Raw genomic sequence first — 19,428 nt, 5'->3', positions numbered from 1 at the left:
GGTCTGATAACCAAATGCTTTCAGTTTCAGCTCTTTTAAGATATGTATTCCCAGTTTTATTCATTAATATATAGTCAATGCAGCTAAACTTACTGTGCCTAGCTGAATAAAATGTAGCTCTATTTGTCGCTTCGGCATGAAGATCCATCATACCTAATTTATTTAAAGGCAAATTATTTTTTTCCTGTTTCCCTGCTATCAATTCAATATTAAAATCACCTGCCAGAATCACTGTGCCTTCTGCAAAGTTATTCAATTTACGCTTTGTATTTAATATAAATTGCTTTGTATTTGCATTTGGGGCATAAATTACTGCTAATGTTATTAACTTATTATTCATTTTTCCTTTAATAAATAACATCCTTCCCTCCTTGTCCCTTTTAGTCTGAATCAGTTCAAAGGGAATTCTTTTGTGTATTAGTATCGCTACTCCTCTGATTTTAGTATTTCCCCTAGATTCATATATCCATCCCCTGTCCTTACAATTAGTTAATTTATCTTCTCTTTTTCTCCCTTTATGTGTTTCTGATAAAAATAAGAAATCTACTTTTTTATCCCTAGCCAGTTTCATAATTCTATAACATTCCATTCACATTTAATGACATCAAAACCTTTTCACCCATTCCTTTCAGATATGTTTCTCTCCTCTGTAAAGCGAAGCATATTGGAAGATTCTTCATTTGTAGTCTTAAACACCCACCCAAGTGCCCCTCCCTCAACATTCCCCCAAGGGGGAATCAATGGAAAAAATCTCCATTGGCTCTGAGAGGCACCCATGGCTTTGCTATCCCTCAAGTACACTCTAAAAAATTACCCATTTAAGAAACAAATAGTAACCCTCAAACCCCCTCTCTATTCCTTCCTTTCCCCTTATTAAGTATTGAAGGGAAAAGAATACCCAAAAAGCTAATCAGCTGGGAACAACAATGCCAGTTATACAATCCAGTGCTTATTTCTTCCTTTGACGTGTAACTCGCCCCTCCTCCTTCTTTCCCTTCTCTCGGAGTAAAGCTAGTTCCTTTTCTCCTTCTCTTGGCTGATAGGATCTCCTGTAGATAAATCACGAATCGCTTCTCCTGTTGCTTCTCCCCCTTAGGCTCCAGTTACCTCCTTTGTTGACGTTGCCTGCTGATTTATATCCGGATTTATTCCCAACTGTCGAAGCATTTGCATTCCCTCTTCCAGAGAACTTGCAAAATAAGTCTTGGCATCTTTGAAGATCAGGATCATGGCTGGATATTTCCAAGTAAAACGTAAATTATTCTGAAAGAGCAAGTTCGCCACTGGTCTCATCTGATTTCTTGCCTGCAATGTTTGAGCAGACAAGTCTTTCAAGACACGGACAGAAGAGCCTTTGTAATGGAGATTTGGAGTTTGTTTAAGCTGTCTAAAAACTTCCGCGACCCTCCGCTCCAAGGCAAATCTTACCACAATATCTTTTTGATTGCCTGAATTCCGAGGACCGTAAACCCAATGAACTCTTTCAATTTCATCCAAATCCACTGTGATTTTGCTTTCCAAGAGCCATTGGTAAATGAGTTGAATTAATTTATTATTTTCACCAAGATCCTGCTTGAATCCTCTCAAACGTAAGTTTGATCTCCTCTGCCGGTCTTCTAAATTGTTTATATGCTGCTCTTATTTTTTTCTATCTGCCTCAAGACTCGAGATCCTTATCTCCTGATCTTTGGATTGACCTTTCAGTTCATTCATACCATTTGTCACTTCTTTCATGGCTAATTGCATGTCTTTAAGTTGTTGTCCTACATTTGCAAATGCCTGAAGGAGTGTATAATTTTTTTCCCCTAAATCTGGAATAGTCGCCATTTCCCTTTGTCGTTTTACTCACTTTTTTAACAGTGATGTTCTGGTCTGTAACTCCTCTTTTTAGCTGATCCCAGCAGGTTTTCCAAGTCTCTTTTAAATTTTCTATCTCTCAGTCCACTTTCTTTCTTTCTTTCTCTGTCTCTCTCTCTCTTGCTTTCTTTCTCTCTCTCTCTTGCTTTCTTTCTCTCTTGTTCTCTCTCTCTTGCTATCTCTCTTTCTCTCTCCCCCCTCTCTTGCTCTCTTTCTCTTTTTCTCACTTTCTCTCTTTCATTCTTTCTTGCTCTGTCTGTTGCTCTCTCTCTCTTCCTTTCTTCTCTGAAGAGACCAGCGAAGGTTTTCCTTATTTTGAATGTCATGCATGCGTCTGCGCGCGCTCCCCATCCCCCTGCCAGCCTGCCTGCGGGGGGGGGGGAAGCTTGGCACCGGCACATCTATGGCAGGGGGGCAGGGCCATTTCCTTCTCCCACCACCTATGTCTACCGCTGGCACCTCCCACCAAGCCGGCAGCCATTGCCGTGAGTTCCTCGGGTGGGAGCTGCCACTTCCCTCCAGGCAGCCTCTTCCTCCACCTCTGCCTCCACTCAGGGAGCCACCATGGTCAAGCTGAATGAGAGGAAAAGACACGGTGATCACAGTGGCTCCCTGAGTGGAGGCACATGCAGCGGCAATAATCTCTGCATTTTCTACGGCTGCCTGGTTGGGCTGCCCAGAGGAAAGTGGCAGCTCCCACCCGAGGAACTTGTGGCGATGGCCGCCAGTGATAGACATAGGTGGGGGGAGAAGAAAAGGGAGCTGCGGCCACCCCCACCCCTGCCCGCCGCGGATGGGTCGGTGCCGAGCCCCTAGGTTGTGGCCTCCCTGCCCCTCCCGGTGGGCTGGCAGGGGGATGAGCCTCCGCACTTTCGTCACTCCCCGCCCACAACTCCAATGCCCTTCTTCGTTGCGCGGCCTTGGAAAAGGCTGCGTGGGTGGTTGTTTTTGCACACGTGGCTGCCAGACACTCAGCAGCAGACCGCGGTGAGTGGACGGGAGATTCAGGAGCTTATTATATCTATGTGTAAAATCTTGTGCACTGCCACAAGCTGGATAAATAGCCTCAGTGGGCCGCATGCATCCTGCGGGCTGTAGTTTGGGGACCGCTGGGTAAGAGTAAGTAAGTAAGATTTTGAATGAACAATCCATTAGCATAATCAATTCAATTACAAAGGCCTTACCAATCTGTTAGAGGGATCTTGGAGTCTTAGTGGACAAAAAGTTAAATATGCCGCTAGCATATTCATTTGAACTTAAATATTATTTAAAAGTTTTAAGTCTTAGTAAGATAATTGATTTAAGGCAGGTTTATGCTTAAGCCTTTAAAGTTCTTAAGTAAATTTTCATAAAGCATGAATTAACAAGATTTGGTATTAACTTTTTTGTATTGAAATCAATATGCTGGTCCTTGATTAGTTTCTAAGGTATCTACAATATCTGTATTTTATCAAATCATAAACCACATTTTGTATCGTGTTTTCATTATTTTTACTTGACATAACCAGTTTGCCTACTGTTTCAATATATTTTAAATTGCTTTTTCCTTCTTTTTATTCAACTAATGTCAGTAGTTATTCTCCATTGAAGAATAAAGCTTTTGTAACTGAAAGGGAAACACTCTCCAGTGTCAATATAAATCTGGTGAACTCTGTTATCCTTTTAGAATAATTGGGAATTTGGGGGAGAGGGGCATGGTCAGCGCCACGACGAGATGGCATCCCTTGCTCTCCTGCGGGGGGATGCCGATTCCCTGCTATTTGGGGATGTTCCCTGGTCACTTGCTCCCTGGTCACCCGCTGTTTTTGGGAACAGAGTATCACATGGTGGGTTGGCTTCTGACCTTGACCAGCAGTGGGTAAAATGACCTCAGTCGTGGTGAAAGAGAGAAATAAACGTGTCAGAAGTCATCTGGAAGGAGAAGAAACATAGTTTTTGTCCTGCAGGTCAAAGAGAAAGAGAATTTGGAAGAAAGGGAGAGCTACTATGCTGGAGGGAAACCTTGATACTGAATTTATAAATTCTTTTTTGCAAGTTAAGCTAAAGCAGAAGTGTGGAAGTAGACGTATTATTAGTGGACTGTTTAATCAGCATTAAATGATTTTAAGCATTAACTAAAACCCAAGAACTATACAAGTTGGTTTGCTTTTGGAAATTTAAATTTAAAAGATTTTAAAAAGAAGTTAAAAGAATCAAAAGTAATTGTGAAACAGATTGATTTGTTTGAGGCATCCTGGCTTTTAGGCTGTGTAAAGATAATTTTGACAGCTTGATAATGTTCCTTAAATTTGGATGAAATGGAAGAAATAAGAGATTTATTTAAGGATACAGTATACTGAAAGACATTAATGTGTGGAAAGAAGAAAATAGAAATAACAACACTGTGTTTTTGACTGGAAGGCTTAATCAAAATAATAGAGAAAGCATTGGAGAAGAAAAGAGGAATCCTGAACAGATTGAACAGATTGTTCAACAGAAAAATAATGAAGGAAATATAAAAGCGTTACTATATGGATATTTTCATAAATCAGATGATTTTACACTTATTGAGTTTGATGAAGAGGGGAAGGGATGCCAAAAAATAAATGATTTATAGTTTGATTAAAGAGGAGGTTGATGGTCACATACTTGATGTATGGTCACATCATTGATGATGATTAATAAAATTGAGACTAGATGTGATCTGACACCTTGGAATGGGCAGAATAAGAAAGGAATCAGGATGAGAATTGAAAAATTTGGAAAGATTTTATATTTAAGCAGAAAGAAAAGAAGATAAGAAAGAAAGATGCAATTTATATCGACTTCTGCAAAGCCTTTGATTCAGTGGTCCATGACAAACTACTCCTAAAACTTAAATCCTATGGCATCTCAGGATTCCTCCACAGCTGGATTACAGCATTCCTGTCAATCAGAGAACAAGTTGTCAAAACTGGAAGCACCATTTCCACCTCCATCCCCGTTAAAAGTGGTGTTCCCCAAGGCAGCATACTAGGACCTACTCTTTTCATTCTCTACATCAACGACCTCTGCGAATCATATCATAAGCAACTGTGTTCTTTTTGCCAACGATGTGAAACTTTTCAATACCACAGACAACACAACTATTCTCCAAAAAGACCTTGACTTCATCTCAGATTGGTCTAACACTTGGCAACTTCAAATATCATCTAGCCAATGCTCTGTTCTCCACATCGGCAAAAAGAATCCGAACCTCATATACAAACTAAATAAACAAAATCTGACAAACAACTCCCACGCAGTAAAAGACTTTGGAATACTAATATCAAATGACCTAAGTGCCAAAGCCCACTGCAACAATATCGCCAAAAAGGCTTCTAAAATTGTCAACCTGATCCTACGTAGCTTCTGCTCCGGCAATCTCACACTACTCACCAGAGCTTACAAAACTTTCGCCAGACCCATCCTCGAATACAGCTCACCTGTCTGGAACCCACACCGAATTTTGGACATCAACACCCTAGAAAAGATCCAACGATACTTCACCAGAAGAGCCCTTCACTCCACCACTCGAAACAGAATACCCTACGAAAATATACTTACAATCTTGGGTCTAGAAAGCTTAGAACTACGATGCCTTAAACATGATCTAAGTATTGCCCACAAGATCATATGCTGCAACATCCTGCCTGTCAACAACTACTTCAGCTTCAACCGCAATAACACAAGAGCATGCAACAGGTTCAAACTTAATATCAATCCCTCCAAACTTGACTGTAAAAAATATGACTTTAGCAATCGAGTTGTTAAAGCGTGGAACTCATTACCAGATTCCATGGTGTCAATCCCCAACCCCCAACATTTTTCCCTTAGGCTTTCCACGGTTGATGTATTCTATTCTCATATCTCTTCTTCTATCCCTTCTCTGATATTTACTACTACACGTTTTTATTCTCCTTAACTTTCAATTTGTATTGGACAAAATAAATAAATAAATAAATAAATAAATAAATAATAATTGGAGTTTGGTGAGAGGAATGGCAACTTGAGGAAGGATGATTGATTATTAAATACGGATTGATTATGGAAGGATGTAGTCAGATATATTTAGGTGTTGCTTTAAAATATGACATATGAGGAGCTCCGGGAGTTGAAACGCCAAAAGAGACGTCTAGAGAAGCGATGGAGGAAGAGTAGGTCCGAATCCGATTGAACACTTGTAAGAGCTTTTATTAAGACTTACAAAGTGGCGCTCAAGGCGGCAAGATGCGCGTACCATGCTGCCTTGATTGCATCAGCGGAATCTCGCCCGGCCGCTCTGTTTAGGGTGACCCGCTCCCTTCTTAACCAGGGGGGAGCTGGGGAGCCCTTGCAGAGCAGTGCCGAGGATTTTAACACGATAAAGTCGCTCGGATCCGGGCTGATCTCGACTCCAATTGTAATACAGTCGACTGACAACGAGTCAGTCGAGGTGACTGGGGCACGTACTTGTCCACCTGTCTGGGAAGAGTTTGATCTGGTGACACCTGATGAAGTGGACAAGGCCATTGGAGCTGTGAGTTCCGCCGCCTGTTTACTGGATCCGTGTCCCTCCTGGTTGGTTTCGGCCAGCAGGGAGGTGACACGGAGCTGGGCCCAGGAGATTACCAACGCTTCCTTGGGGAGGGGAGTCTTTCCATCTCTCTATAAAGAAGCGCTTGTGCGCCCCCTCCTCAAGAAGCCCTCCCTGGACCCAGCCGTACTCAATAACTATTGTCCAGTCTCCAACCTTCCCTTTATGGGGAAGGTTGTCGAGAAGGTGGTGGCACTCCAGCTCCAGCGGTCCTTGGAAGAAGCCGATTATCTAGGTCCCCAGCAGTCAGGCTTAAGGCCCGGTTACAGCACTGAAACCGCTTTGGTCGCGTTGATGGATGATCTCTGGCGGGCCCGGGACAGGGGTTTATCCTCTGTCCTGGTGCTTCTTGACCTCTCAGCGGCTTTCGATACCATCGACCATGGTATCCTTCTGCACCGGATGGAGGGGTTGGGAGTGGGAGGCACTGTTCTTCAGTGGTTCTCCTCCTACCTCTCTGGCCGGTCGCAGTCGGTGTTAGTGGGGGGTCAGAGGTCGGCTCCGAGGTCGCTCCCTTGTGGGGTACCTCAGGGGTCGGTCCTCTCCCCCCTGCTATTCAACATCTACATGAAACCGCTGGGTGAGATCATCCAAGGACATGGGGTGAGGTATCATCAATATGCCGATGATACCCAGCTTTACATCTCCACCCCTTGCCCAGTCAATGAAGCGGTGGAAGGGTTGTGCCGGTGCCTGGAGGCTGTTGGGGCCTGGATGGGTGTCAACAGACTCAAACTCAACCCGGATAAGATGGAGTGGCTGTGGGTTCTGCCTCCCAAGGACAATCCCATCTGTCTGTCCATCACCCTGGGGGGGCATCATTGCCCCCCTCAGAGAGGGTCCGCAACTTGGGTGTCCTCCTCGATCCACAGCTCACATTAGAAAACCATCTCTCAGCTGTGGCGAGGGGGGCGTTTGCCCAGGTTCGCCTGGTGCACCAGTTGCGGCCCTATCTGGACCGGGACTCATTGCTCACAGTCACTCATGCCCTCATCACCTCGAGGTTCGACTACTGTAATGCTCTCTACATGGGGCTACCTCTGAAAAGTGTTCGGAAACTTCAGATCGTGCAGAATGCAGCTGCGAGAGCAGTCATGGGCTTACCTAGGTATGCCCATGTTTCACCATCACTCCGCAGTCTGCATTGGCTGCCGATCAGTTTCCAGTCACAATTCAAAGTGTTGGTTATGACCTTTAAAGCCCTTCATGGCATCGGACCAGAATATCTCCGAGACCGCCTTTTGCCGCACGAATCCCAGCGACCGATTAGGTCCCACAGAGTGGGCCTTCTCCGGGTCCCGTCAACGAAACAATGTCGGTTGGCGGGCCCCAGGGGAAGAGCCTTCTCTGTGGCGGCACCGGCCCTCTGGAAACAACTCCCCCCGGAGATTAGAACTGCCCCTACTCTTCCTGCCTTCCGTAAACTCCTTAAAACCCACCTTTGCCGTCAGGCATGGGGGAACTGAAACATCTCCCCCTGGGCATGTTTAATTTATATATGGTATGCTTGTGTGTATGTCTGTTAGTATATGGGGTCTTTCTTAAATCTTTAAATATTTTAAATTGTCAGATTATTTATGATTTGTTTCCACGTGTTGTGAGCCGCCCCGAGTCTTCGGAGAGGGGCGGCATACAAATCTAAGTAGTAGTAATAATAATAATAATAATAATAATAATAATAATAATAATAATATGAATTTATAAAATTGTATTAGAAGTATAAAATTATATTGGGAATAGATGTGTTCTGACCGCTTGGAATGGTGTCAGATCACAATTAATAATCTAAATTATAGATAATTTAGATTATTAATTGTAAAAGATTGATGGAAGTTAATGGTAGTGAAATGTTAAGCTTCCGAATATTAATTGAGCTTGGAAATATAGAAAAGCAAATGTGGAAAGGCACTATTAATGTATTGCGGTTTTGATAGATTTTTATAATAATGTCATATGATTATAATTTTATGATGAATGCTTTAAGAAATAAGGGTTTAAAATAATGGATTGGTCAATATATATGCTTTTTGTTTTGTTGGTTCCTTTTTAATTTTAATAGTAATAGTGTTCGGTTCTTTTTTCTTTTTTTTCATTATTCTATTTTTTTTTAGTTTATAAATCTTTTTTATATTAGCTAGGAAGAAGTAGTTTAAGGGTTTTTAGTTATTATAAGGGAAATGTATAAAAAGAAGGAGTAGTTATAAGGGCCTATCTGGACTTGCAAGAGGAAGACAAGATTGGTCTAATAAGATTAAAAGCAAATCAATGCGGAATTTAATTAAAAGAAAATTGGATATCTAGATGACAAAATTAGAGATCAAGTTTGGGAGGTTTGATGAATACTGGAAGTAATTAATTTGGAACCAGTAATTTGGGGGGGGGGGGCAATTATATTTGTTTTACTAATTTGATATTGTTTTTATTGTAACACCAAGGTATTTTGAAATATATTGAAAAAAATTTGTATGGAGGAAAAAAAATAAAAAAATTATACTCCCCTCCGCCCCCCCAAAAAGAATAATTGGGAATTCTTATCTAACTGAACCAAAAAACTAAATATGGTTCCTTTATTCTGATTCCCCTAATTGACATGTTTGTTACTTGGCAATTTTGCAAAAAAATACTTTTGTATTCTTTGAAAGTTTTAATATTTTCTCTGAAAGTTTCTTAACATTTTGTTAATTTTGCATTTTGTGCCTATTCTTCAGTTGTGGATAGCTGGCAATGTAATTGTGAACAGGACAATATGCAAAAATAAAAAAGTGAGGCTGTATTATGGTCAGATTTTGGAAATGGAGTCTGGGAAATGGGCCTGGCAGCTACAAAAATGGATACTCAGCGGGCTGGGCTGCTCCTGTTCAACCTAAAGGTAATATATTTTTTTTAAAAATTGTTCACTTACCCAATCCACTATAAGAATTTTGTTCACATTCAGTCTCTGCTGGAGAAGTTTGGCGGAAATGGCTACAGAGTTAAAATAGCAAAAACCCCTAAAAAGAAATGGAATTTATAAATGAAAATATGACATTCTGAATATAAGCTTCAAAAATCTTCCAGTGGAAACAATAGTTTTACAATTTTGTTTGCTGCTATTCAACATTTAGAAAGTCCTATTTCCTATATACACCTTTAATTAAACTATACAGTTATATTTTACATATTAAAACAAACAATCAAAACACATTTAATCAATATGACAAATTATTGTTTTAAACACTTAATTGACCAAAAGTTCAAATCTTTTCAGAATCCTGTTTCCATCCACAACTTTTTGATGGCAGTTACAATTTACAAAATATTATTTTCAGTAACTAAGTTACAGTTAAGAAGTCAATATAGAAATGCTGCCAGAAAGGCAAAGCTAAATTTTCCTGTTTTCTTATTTATATCTTTATTTTCCAAACCAACCCTTCTAATAGAGGCATGTTTAAACATTTGGCATTTCTGAAAGGGTAAAATAGATACTTTAACTTTCTGCAAGGCTTATGGCAACCATTTTGCCCTTAACCCCACCCTAACTTTTGAAACTGCTAAAACAAAAGGCTGCCCCCACCATTCAAAGGCTGTTCTGGAAGATTATAAGCAGCCAATACATTGCCCATCTAAGTGAAAATTCCTAGTCCAAATATAGTCACATACTCACATAGGGGTACTTTCTTCTGCATGGTGACCAGGAGGTCGAACTACAGCAAATCCATTCTATTAAATGGAAGCCAAACATACAAACAAATAAATAATCCAGTTTGAAAGATTAGACACAAAAATCCCACATATTTTCCAAGGATGTAAAATTTCTGTAGAAAAGTTACTGGATTGTTTCTGAAGTACTGTACTCTGTTTTTGTATTAGTCAGATACAAATAGTCTTAGTGCAGAATTTTGATAATTAAGTCACTATGGTCGTAAACTGAGTCACCATCTGGCCAGACTTGATTTTATAACCATTTTTATGATGGTTGCTATGCAAGTCACCATTGTTTATAAGTGAATCACAGCAGGGGTTAAATTCAGCAGGTTCTCAAGAACCATTAGCGGAAATTTTGAGTAGTTTGAAGAACTGGCAAATACCACATCTGGCTGGCCCCAGAGTGTGGTGGGAATGGAGATTTTGCAATATCCTTCCCCAGAAGTGGAGTGGGAATGGAGATTTTGCAGTATCCCTCCCCTACCACACCCACCAAGCCAGGCCCACAAAACAGGTAGGGAAAATTTTTGAATTTCATCCCAGAATCACAGAGTTATAAACTTGAATTCAGCTTATCCAAAGGGCAACTTTTGCCAGAAAATAGCAAAAAAGTTGCATAATGGGATCATGTGACCCCGTGATACTGCAACCAGTGGCAAATGTTGGGCAATTGCCAAATGCCTGAAATGATATGACCTGACCATGGGGTTGGTGCAACTGCCTGTAAACAGAACTGTAAATTTTTCCAAAGCTGTTATAACTTTTTATACTGTGGTTAGGTGATTGTAGTTAGGTTCAGAGGAAGAACCCATACTGGTATTCATATCAAATCATGAAATAAGCTGCCATAAGTTTCGCAAAGGTGCTTTTTTCTTCAAAAAACTATTTGAAGATTTTTCTCCTTGCCCGGCATGCCCCCACTATTCACACTGGGCAATGAGTCATGTCCCCTCCACCCCACATGCTTTGGCCTGGCCCATTCACAGAAGGACAGATTCTCCTGTTTTTTTTGCCATTTGGGACAGTTAGACATCAATCAATTGGCTAGCTTCCAATGCAGGCAGCCATTTTAGGAGAAAGAATGGGAGGGGGTAACCTTCCTCCTCCTCTCCCCCCCCTTTGGAGTACCGATAAAGAGATGCCCTAAAGCGTGGAATTCTGCGATTTGATTCCTCATCAGATGATGACAGGTGAAAATGCCACGATCCCTTTTCGACAGCTTAGAAAACAACTGGGATCGAACATAATCTCTGAGTCCCATTAAATCTTCAAAAACAAAACAACAATAAAAGAAAACCCAAAGGGGGGGGGACAAGCCCACCATAGAGGAATTGGCGCGAGTGGGGTGGTGATGGCTTCCCCAACAGAATGGGTGTACTAGATGGGTATGCCTCTACTAGAAGGGTTGGCTGCAGGTGTTCCACTGGACAGAAGTCATGTATTTAGACCACACCTAGAAAATGGGCAGAAAAGAGCAACCAGGATGATAAGGGGATTGGAAACTAAAACATACAAAGACAGTTTGCAGGAACTGATCTAGGAGAGATTCAACCTGAAATAAGGAGGAACCTTCTGAGGGTGAGAGTGATCAACAGCTTGCCTGAGGAGGTTGTGAGTGCTCCAACACCTGAGACTTTCAAGGGGAACTTGGACTGATTTCTAGATAGACATATCCAAAATAATACTAGAATAATTCTAGATGCCTTAGAATATTATGAAACACACCCCAAAAAAGCCATGGCAATAATATTTGTGGACGCACAAAAAGCATTTGACAACCTAAATTGGGAATTTTTACTTGAATTATTAGATAAGATGAAATTTGGACCAAATTTTATTAGAGCAATTAAAACAATATATTCAAAACAAACAGCCAAAATAATAATTAATGGAGACACTACAGATACCTTCCAAATATTTAAGGGAGTTCACCAGGGATGTCCCCTATCACCCTTGCTTTTTATCTTATGCATTGAAATTCTATTAAGTCAAATTCGCAACAACAATCTGATAACAGGTCTTAAGTCCAAGGGAAAAGAATTTAAATTACAAGCCTTCGCCGACGATATAGTCTTTATTGTCAAAAATCTGGTTCAAGTGAGCCTAAAACGGATAGATGAGTTAAACAGATATGCAGTCATAGCAGGGTTTAGAATTAATAAATCCAAAACCAAAATTATTACTAAAAACATGACAAGGAATGACAAGGAATGCTTAGCCAGAGACCTAGATTTAGAAATTACAGAAAGAATTAAATATTTAGGAATAAATATATCTCCTAAATGTATTACCATAAAAGAAAATAATTACGACTTGTTAATTAATAAAACAAAGCTACAATTAGAGAGCTGGGCTAAACTTCCAATTTCATTATTAGGAACAATAGCGGCAGTCAAAATGTCCATATTACCTAAATTCCTGTATCTTTTTCAAACAATTCCAATCAAATTAGATGGAACTTTCTTTAAAAATTTAGAAAAATTAGTATCTAAATTTGTATGGCAAGGCAAAAAACCAAGAATTAGACTTAAATGGATGCAAGACAGCAAAAAGCAAGGTGGACTGGGCTTACCCGACTTCAGAACATATTACCAAGCGGCAGTTTTAGTATAGATCAAAGAATGGATACAACTTAAGAATATAAGATTGTTAGCTTTGGAAGGTCACAACATTCAAACAGGTTGCAGTTTTATTTGGGATAATAAGTCTATTACACATTCATATTTTAAACATCATTTGATTAGAAAATCGCTCTTAGACACTTGGAATATAATTAAGAAACAACACTATACCAAATTACCATTATGGTTCTCAAGTATGGAGGCCATAGCCTTTCCAAATGCAATAAGTCTAAGGAAAATGGTAAAATATTCACAAGTGCTAGATAGAGACACGAATTTGAAATATTTTGAGAACTGTTGAGGCCACTTGGGAGGACTCACGATGTCAAGCTTATCCGCAAGCCAGAATGTTACTGTTCGTCTCATACCCTTAGCCTTCTCTCTTTCTCCACAGGCATTTGCTCGTCCCTCAGGTGATTCTCTACTGATTTTTCTCCTCGCCTGGCATGCCCCCACTATTCACACTGGACAATGAGTCATGTCCCCTCCATCCCACATGCTTTGGCATGGCCCATTCACAGAAGGATGGTTTCTCCTGGCTTTTTTGCCATTTGGGACAGTTAGGTATCAACCAATTGGCTAGCTTCCAATGCAAGCAGCTATTTTAGGAGAAAGAATGGGAGGGGGGTAACCTTCCTCCTCTTCTCCCCCCTCTTTGGAGTACCAATAAAGAGATGCCTTAAAGCGTGGAATTCTGCTATTTGATTCCTGATGAGGAATCCTGATGATTCCTCATCAGATGATGACAGGCGAAAATGCCACCATCCCTTTTCGACAGCTTGGAAAACAACTGGGATCGAACATAATCTCTGAGTCCCATTAAATCTTCAAAAACAAAAAAACAATAAAAGAAAACCCAAAGGGGGGGGGACAAGCCCACCATAAAGGAAGTGGGGTGGTGATGGCTTCCCCAACAGAATGGGTGTACTAGATGGGTATGCTTCTACTAGAAGGGTTGGCTGCAGATGTTCCACTGAACAGAAGTCATGTATTTAGGCCACACCTAGAAAAAGTGCAGAAAAGAGCAACCAGGATGATAAGGGGATTGGAAACTAAAACGTACAAAGACAGGTTGCAGAAACTGACCTAGGAGAGATTCAACCTGAAAATAAGGAGGTACCTTCTGATGGTGAGAGTGATCAAAAGCTTGCCTGAGGAAGTTGTGAGTGCTCCAACAACTGAGACTTTCAAGGGGAAATTGGACTGCCATTTTTCCAAAATGGTATAGGGATTCTTGCTTGTGCATGGGGTTGGACTAGATGATCTAAAAGGTCCCTTCTGTTCTGGTTTCTGGTAGAATTTTAGTTATTACAAATAACTTTTACTAAATGCAGTATTTCAGAAACAAAGAAACTCCATCTTTATTCTCTTCCTTCCATATTCAAAATACACTTCACACTAGCACATTTCTTGTTCTCCCATTATCTCTCCTAATTACATTACTTTTGCATTCCTCCCAGCTTCTTCCGTTCACCAAGATTTATGTAATCACAGCATGATTCAAAAACAACAGAAATGACTAGAAAATAACACAGAATGAGTTTGCTTGCTTGGGAGCTGAATGGGAACACCTTCCATATTTGTTCTACAACATTGAAACTCCATCCTTCTTCTCCACTGACCCCCTGACGTACCAAATACATCACTCCAGTATTTAACCCATTCCTCCCCTTAATATCGTCTTCCAAACACGTATGTTTTTGGACTCTTCTGAATTTAGGATCGACCCAGCGAATGTCTGGTTCTTCCTCGCTAGATTCTGGACTCATAGCAACATCCTGTGGCTGGCCTCCCACCTGTTCTACTACCTGTAACCCCGGGCCCACCAATAATTCATAAACACTATCTGTATCAGAGTCCTCAAGTTCTTCATCATCCTCCAACTGACCAGGAGTATGTACGACACCTTCCAACTCTAATAATTAAATAAATATATTACATTGATGTTTGTATCTGGGAGTTTTGTCCTGGGGTGGACAAACATCTGATTTGGTGTATTTTTGGGTTTAAAGTACAGTGGTCCCCCGGTTATCGCGAGGGTTCCGTTCCAGGACGCCTCGCGATGATCGGTTTTTCGCGAAGTAGCGGTGCGGAAGTAAAAACACCATCTGCGCATGCGCAGATGGTGTTTTTACTTCCGCCGCAGCAGCGAGGAGACGAAGATTGGGGTTTCCCCGCCGCCCACGCAAACTCCTTGCTGCTGCCGCGCCCGCCGCTTGTCCGCCCGCCGCTTGTCCGCCGCCTGCCTGCCTGCGCGCCTGCCCTTCGCCCGCCCACGCCGTTCGCTTGCGCCGCTTCCCAGCTGAGTCCTGAAGCGAACTTCCGCGTTTGGCTTCAGGACTCAGCGGGGAAGCGGCGCTGGGGTTTCCCCGCCGCCCACGCAAACTCCTCGCTGATGCCCGCCGCTCGCCCTTCCGCCAGCAAGAGGGGGAAGACCCAGGGAAGCCGCCCAGCAGCTGATCTGCCCGACGCCATCTACGCATGCGTGGCCATAGAAAAAAGGGTGCGCATGCGCAGATGGTGTTTTTACTTCCGGGTTGAAAAATCACGATATAGCGTTTCGCAATGTTCGGGATCGCGAAACTCGGGGGACCACTGTATATATGTACTGTATGTATATATATATATCTATTTGAGCTTTTCAGATATTCCTGCTATATATGGAATTACAATGTTGCTATGTTTGTTGTTTTCTTTCTTGTCTGTAATGGAGGTCTTGCTAGATCTCTTTTTTTTAATTTGATGAAAGCCCAGTTAGGATAACCACAGGTTCTGAGGGATTCCCTGATGTGTTTTATTTCCCCCCCCCTTTACTATAGGCAACTTTTATCCCAATGGTTAGGGTTCTGAACACTCACATTTGTGGTCTAGTGGGTGGTGAGAAGGACCATTGAACTTACCTGAACGGTTTTCTCGATGCACTGCAACGAAAGTCCAATGTGGGTAATTCTCTAGTCTGATTGGACGGGACTGAGTTCAATTTAAATATTAGGCAGGTACCACCCACTAGCCTTCCAGTCCATAAGAAAATGAAGGAGCAGTAAACCATGAAAAGCTTTTATTAAACAACTGGAAGGCCAAAAAGAAACTTTAAGAACCATAAACAAATGAACAAAAAAGTGGCCCTGGTCTAAGAGCCGGGTGGGTTTGGACTCTCCTTGCAATACATTGAGAAGACCATTCAGGTAAGTTCAACGGTCCTTCTCCAATGCACTTGCAAGGAGAGTCCAATGTGGGATATACCCAAGCCTTAATTATAGGGAGGGAGAAGGCTGGACCAGGGGTGCTGGAGTTGAGCACACCCTTTGTAACACACGCCTCCCAAAGGCCGCCTCCGCAGAGGCAAATGAGTCAATTTGATAGTGTTTAATGAATGTAGATGGAGCTGCCTACGTGGCTGCCCTGCAGATGTCTTCGACGGACGCCTGGGTTGCCCAAGCTGCTGAAGTGGCAGCACTACGAGTAGAATGTCCAGTTACTCCCTGCGGAATTTGATGACCTTCTGCCAGTCCCGCAGCCAGCGGCTGATGGTTTAAGATAAAACCTTAGTACCCATGGCATGAGTTGAGAAAGGCACGAATAATGCTTTGGATGTTCTGAACGGCTACGTTCTGCAGACATAGATGGACCATTGAACTTACCTGAACGGTCTTCTCGATGCACTGCAAGGAGAGTCCAACATGGGTAATACTTCAGCCTGATTGGCTAGGGACTGAGTTAAATTAGAATAATTATAATTAGCTCCACCCCATTGCTACCCCCAATAGCTCAATCAATAAAATGAAGGAGTAGTGCAAACAACATAACTTTATTAACTCAATAACAGTAAACTTCAACTGAGCTCCTGGGCCAACTGGCCGGGCTGGGTTTGGACTCTCCTTGCAGTGCGTCGAGAAGACCATTCAGGTAAGTTCAACGGTCCTTCTCCAATGCACTGCTGCGGAAAGTCCAACATGGGATATACCCAAGATTATGATGATAGGGCGGGTGAAGGCTGGACCAGGGGCGTATGTGTTTCACATACCCGCTGCAGCACTCTTCGGCCAAAGGCCACCTCAGCGGACCCAAACGAGTCCAGTCTGTAATGTTTCATGAATGTATCTGGAGTGGTCCAAGTGGCCACTCGACAAATGATTTAATTAGTCTACCTGACACTGGAGAGGCAGGAGGGGAGGGGGCACCGATGTCTGGGGTGGCGGAGGGTCAGAATATCCTGGTCTTGCTGGGGAGAGGCAGGTATGGCAGGGGCCACAGAGTTAGCCGTTCCAGGGGAACGAGGGATCGTTCCTTAATAATGATCCCTTGTTCCGGCTCTGTGAACCCAACCTTGGGTACTGGTGATGAGTGTAATTCTGGCCCCGGGCTCAAGCTGCTGCTACTCAAAGCCAGGTCGGTGGTAAATAAAGCTCTCCTCATCCAGGATTTAATCCTGGATGAGGAGGCCAACCTGGCTTGTGTAACTGAAACCTGGCTGGGCCCGGAGGGAAGAGTTCCTCTCTCTGAAATTTGCCCAGCCGGGTTTCAGATATGGCATCAGCCTCGACCCCAGGGAAGGGGGGAGGAGTGGCTATTATTGCCAGGGAGAGCCTTGGCCTGCGTATACTCATTGCTCCAGAGATTGCGGGTTGCGAGTCCCTCCTTGTGAAGTTCGACTTAGGGGTTCAGGTGGGCCTGTTTCTCAAGTACCTGCCTCCCAGCTGCGTGTCACAGGCCCTGCCTGTGCTACTCGATGAGGTAGCCGGGTTGGCGGTGGAGTTCCCCAGACTTATTGTCTTGGGGGACTTCAATCTGCCGTCAGTCGGCGAAACCTCTGGACTGGCACAGGAGTTCATGGCCACCGTGACAGCTATGAACCTGACCCAAGTAGTACAGGGTCCGACTCACAAGGGAGGGCACGCACCCGAAATGGTATTCCTGTCTGAGCAACTGAGTAATGGTCTGAGACTAAGGGGCTTAGAAGCATTGCCTTTGTCCTGGTCAGACCATTTTCTACTGCGGCTTGACTTCCTGGCTCCAATCCTTCCCCGCAGGGAGGCGGATCCGATTAGGTTGTTCCGCCCCAGGTGCCTGATAGATCCAGAAGGGTTTCAGACGGCGCTTGGGGTTATTCCAGATACACTCGTACACAGCTCGGCAGAGTCTCTGGCTGAGGCCTGGAACAAGGCTGCAGCAGAGGCTCTGGACTGAATTGCGCCGTTGCAACCTCTCCGTGGCGCCAGACCCCGTAGAGCTCCATGGTTCAACGAGGAGCTCCGGGAGTTGAAACGCCAGAAGAGACGTCTAGAGAAGCGATGGAGGAAGAGTAGGTCCAAATCCGATCGAACACTTGTAAGAGCTCACATTAAGACTTACAAAGTGGCGCTCAAGGCGGCAAGATGCGCGTATCATGCCGCCTTGATTGCATCAGTGGAATCCCGCACGGCCGCTCTGTTTAGGGTGACTCGCTCCCTTCTTAGCCAGGGGGGAGTTGCGGAGCCCTTGCAGAGTAGTGCCGAGGATTTTAACACGTTTTTCGCTGATAAAATCGCTCGGATCCGGGCTGACCTCAACTCCAACTGGAAAACATAGGTGACTGGGGCACGTACTTGTCCACCTGTCTGGGAAGAGTTTGATCTGGTGACACCTGATGAAGTGGACAAGGCCATTGGAGCTGTGAGTTCCGCCGCCTGTTTACTGGATCCGTGTCCCACCTGGCTGGTTTCGGACAGCAGGGAGGTGACACGGAGCTGGGTCCAGGAGATTGTCAACGCTTCCTTGGGGAGGGGGTTTTTCCATCACCCTATAAAGAGGCGCTTCTGCGCCCCCTCCTCAAGAAGCCTTCCCTGGACCCAGCCGTGCTTAATAACTACCGTCCAGTCTCCAACCTTCCCTTTATGGGGAAGGTTGTCGAGAAGGTGGTAGCGCTCCAACTCCAGTGGTCCTTGGAAGAAGCCAATTATCTAGGTCCCCAGCAGTCTGGATTCAGGCCCGGCTACAGCACGGAAACTGCTTTGGTCGCGTTGATGGATGATCTCTGGCGGGCCCGGGACAGGGGCTTGTCCTCTGTCCTGGTGCTTCTTGACCTCTCAGCGGCTTTCGATACCATCGACCATGGTATCCTTCTGCGCCGACTGGAGGGGTTGAGAGTGGGAGGCACTGTTCTCCAGTGGTTCTCCTCCTACCTCTCTGGTCGGTCGCAGTTGGTGTTAGTGGGGGGCCAGAGGTCGACCTCGAGGTTACTCCCTTGTGGGGTGCCTCAGGGGTCAGTCCTCTCCCCCCTGCTATTTAATATCTACATGAAATCGCTGGGTGAGATCATCCAGGGGCATGGGGTGAGGTATCATCAGTATGCGGATGATACCCAGTTATACATCTCTACCCCATGTCCAGTCAATGAAGCAGTGGAAGTGATGTGCCAGTGCCTGGAGGCTGTTGGAGTCTGGATGGGTGTCAACAGACTCAAGCTCAACCCGGATAAGACGGAGTGGCTGTGGGTTCTGCCTCCCAAGGACAATGCCATCTGTCCGTCCATAACCCTGGGGGGGGGGGGGGGAATTACTGACCCCTTCGGAGAGGGTCCGCAACCGGGGCGTCCTCCTCGATCCACAGCTCACATTAAAGAAGCATCTTTCAGCTGTGGCGAGGGGGGCGTTTGCCCAGGTTCGCCTGGTGCACCAGTTGCGGCCCTATCTGGACCGGGACTCACTGCTCACA

General features: G+C 43.8%; 1 protein-coding gene across 6 annotated transcripts in view; it reads right to left on the bottom strand.

The window, feature by feature from the left end:
• The window catches only part of LOC139156524 (histone deacetylase 4), an 815,291-nt gene that overhangs the window by 176,086 nt on the left and 619,777 nt on the right, over window positions 1–19,428 (bottom strand). For all 6 annotated transcript variants that reach the window (XR_011557327.1, XM_070732257.1, XM_070732259.1 and 3 more), the window contains 2 exons: window positions 10,074–10,129; window positions 9,333–9,420 (listed from right to left, as the gene is read on the bottom strand). Coding sequence is in view for 5 of the 6 variants with exons in the window: in XM_070732257.1 (XP_070588358.1) it covers window positions 9,333–9,420; window positions 10,074–10,129 (144 nt within the window). In the remaining variant the exon portion in view is untranslated. The remainder of the gene's footprint in view (window positions 1–9,332; window positions 9,421–10,073; window positions 10,130–19,428) is intronic.

Source organism: Erythrolamprus reginae, chromosome 1 (genome assembly GCF_031021105.1).
Source record: "Erythrolamprus reginae isolate rEryReg1 chromosome 1, rEryReg1.hap1, whole genome shotgun sequence".
NCBI lineage: Eukaryota > Metazoa > Chordata > Lepidosauria > Squamata > Dipsadidae > Erythrolamprus > Erythrolamprus reginae.
This window is presented reverse-complemented; position numbering and strand designations above follow the sequence as displayed.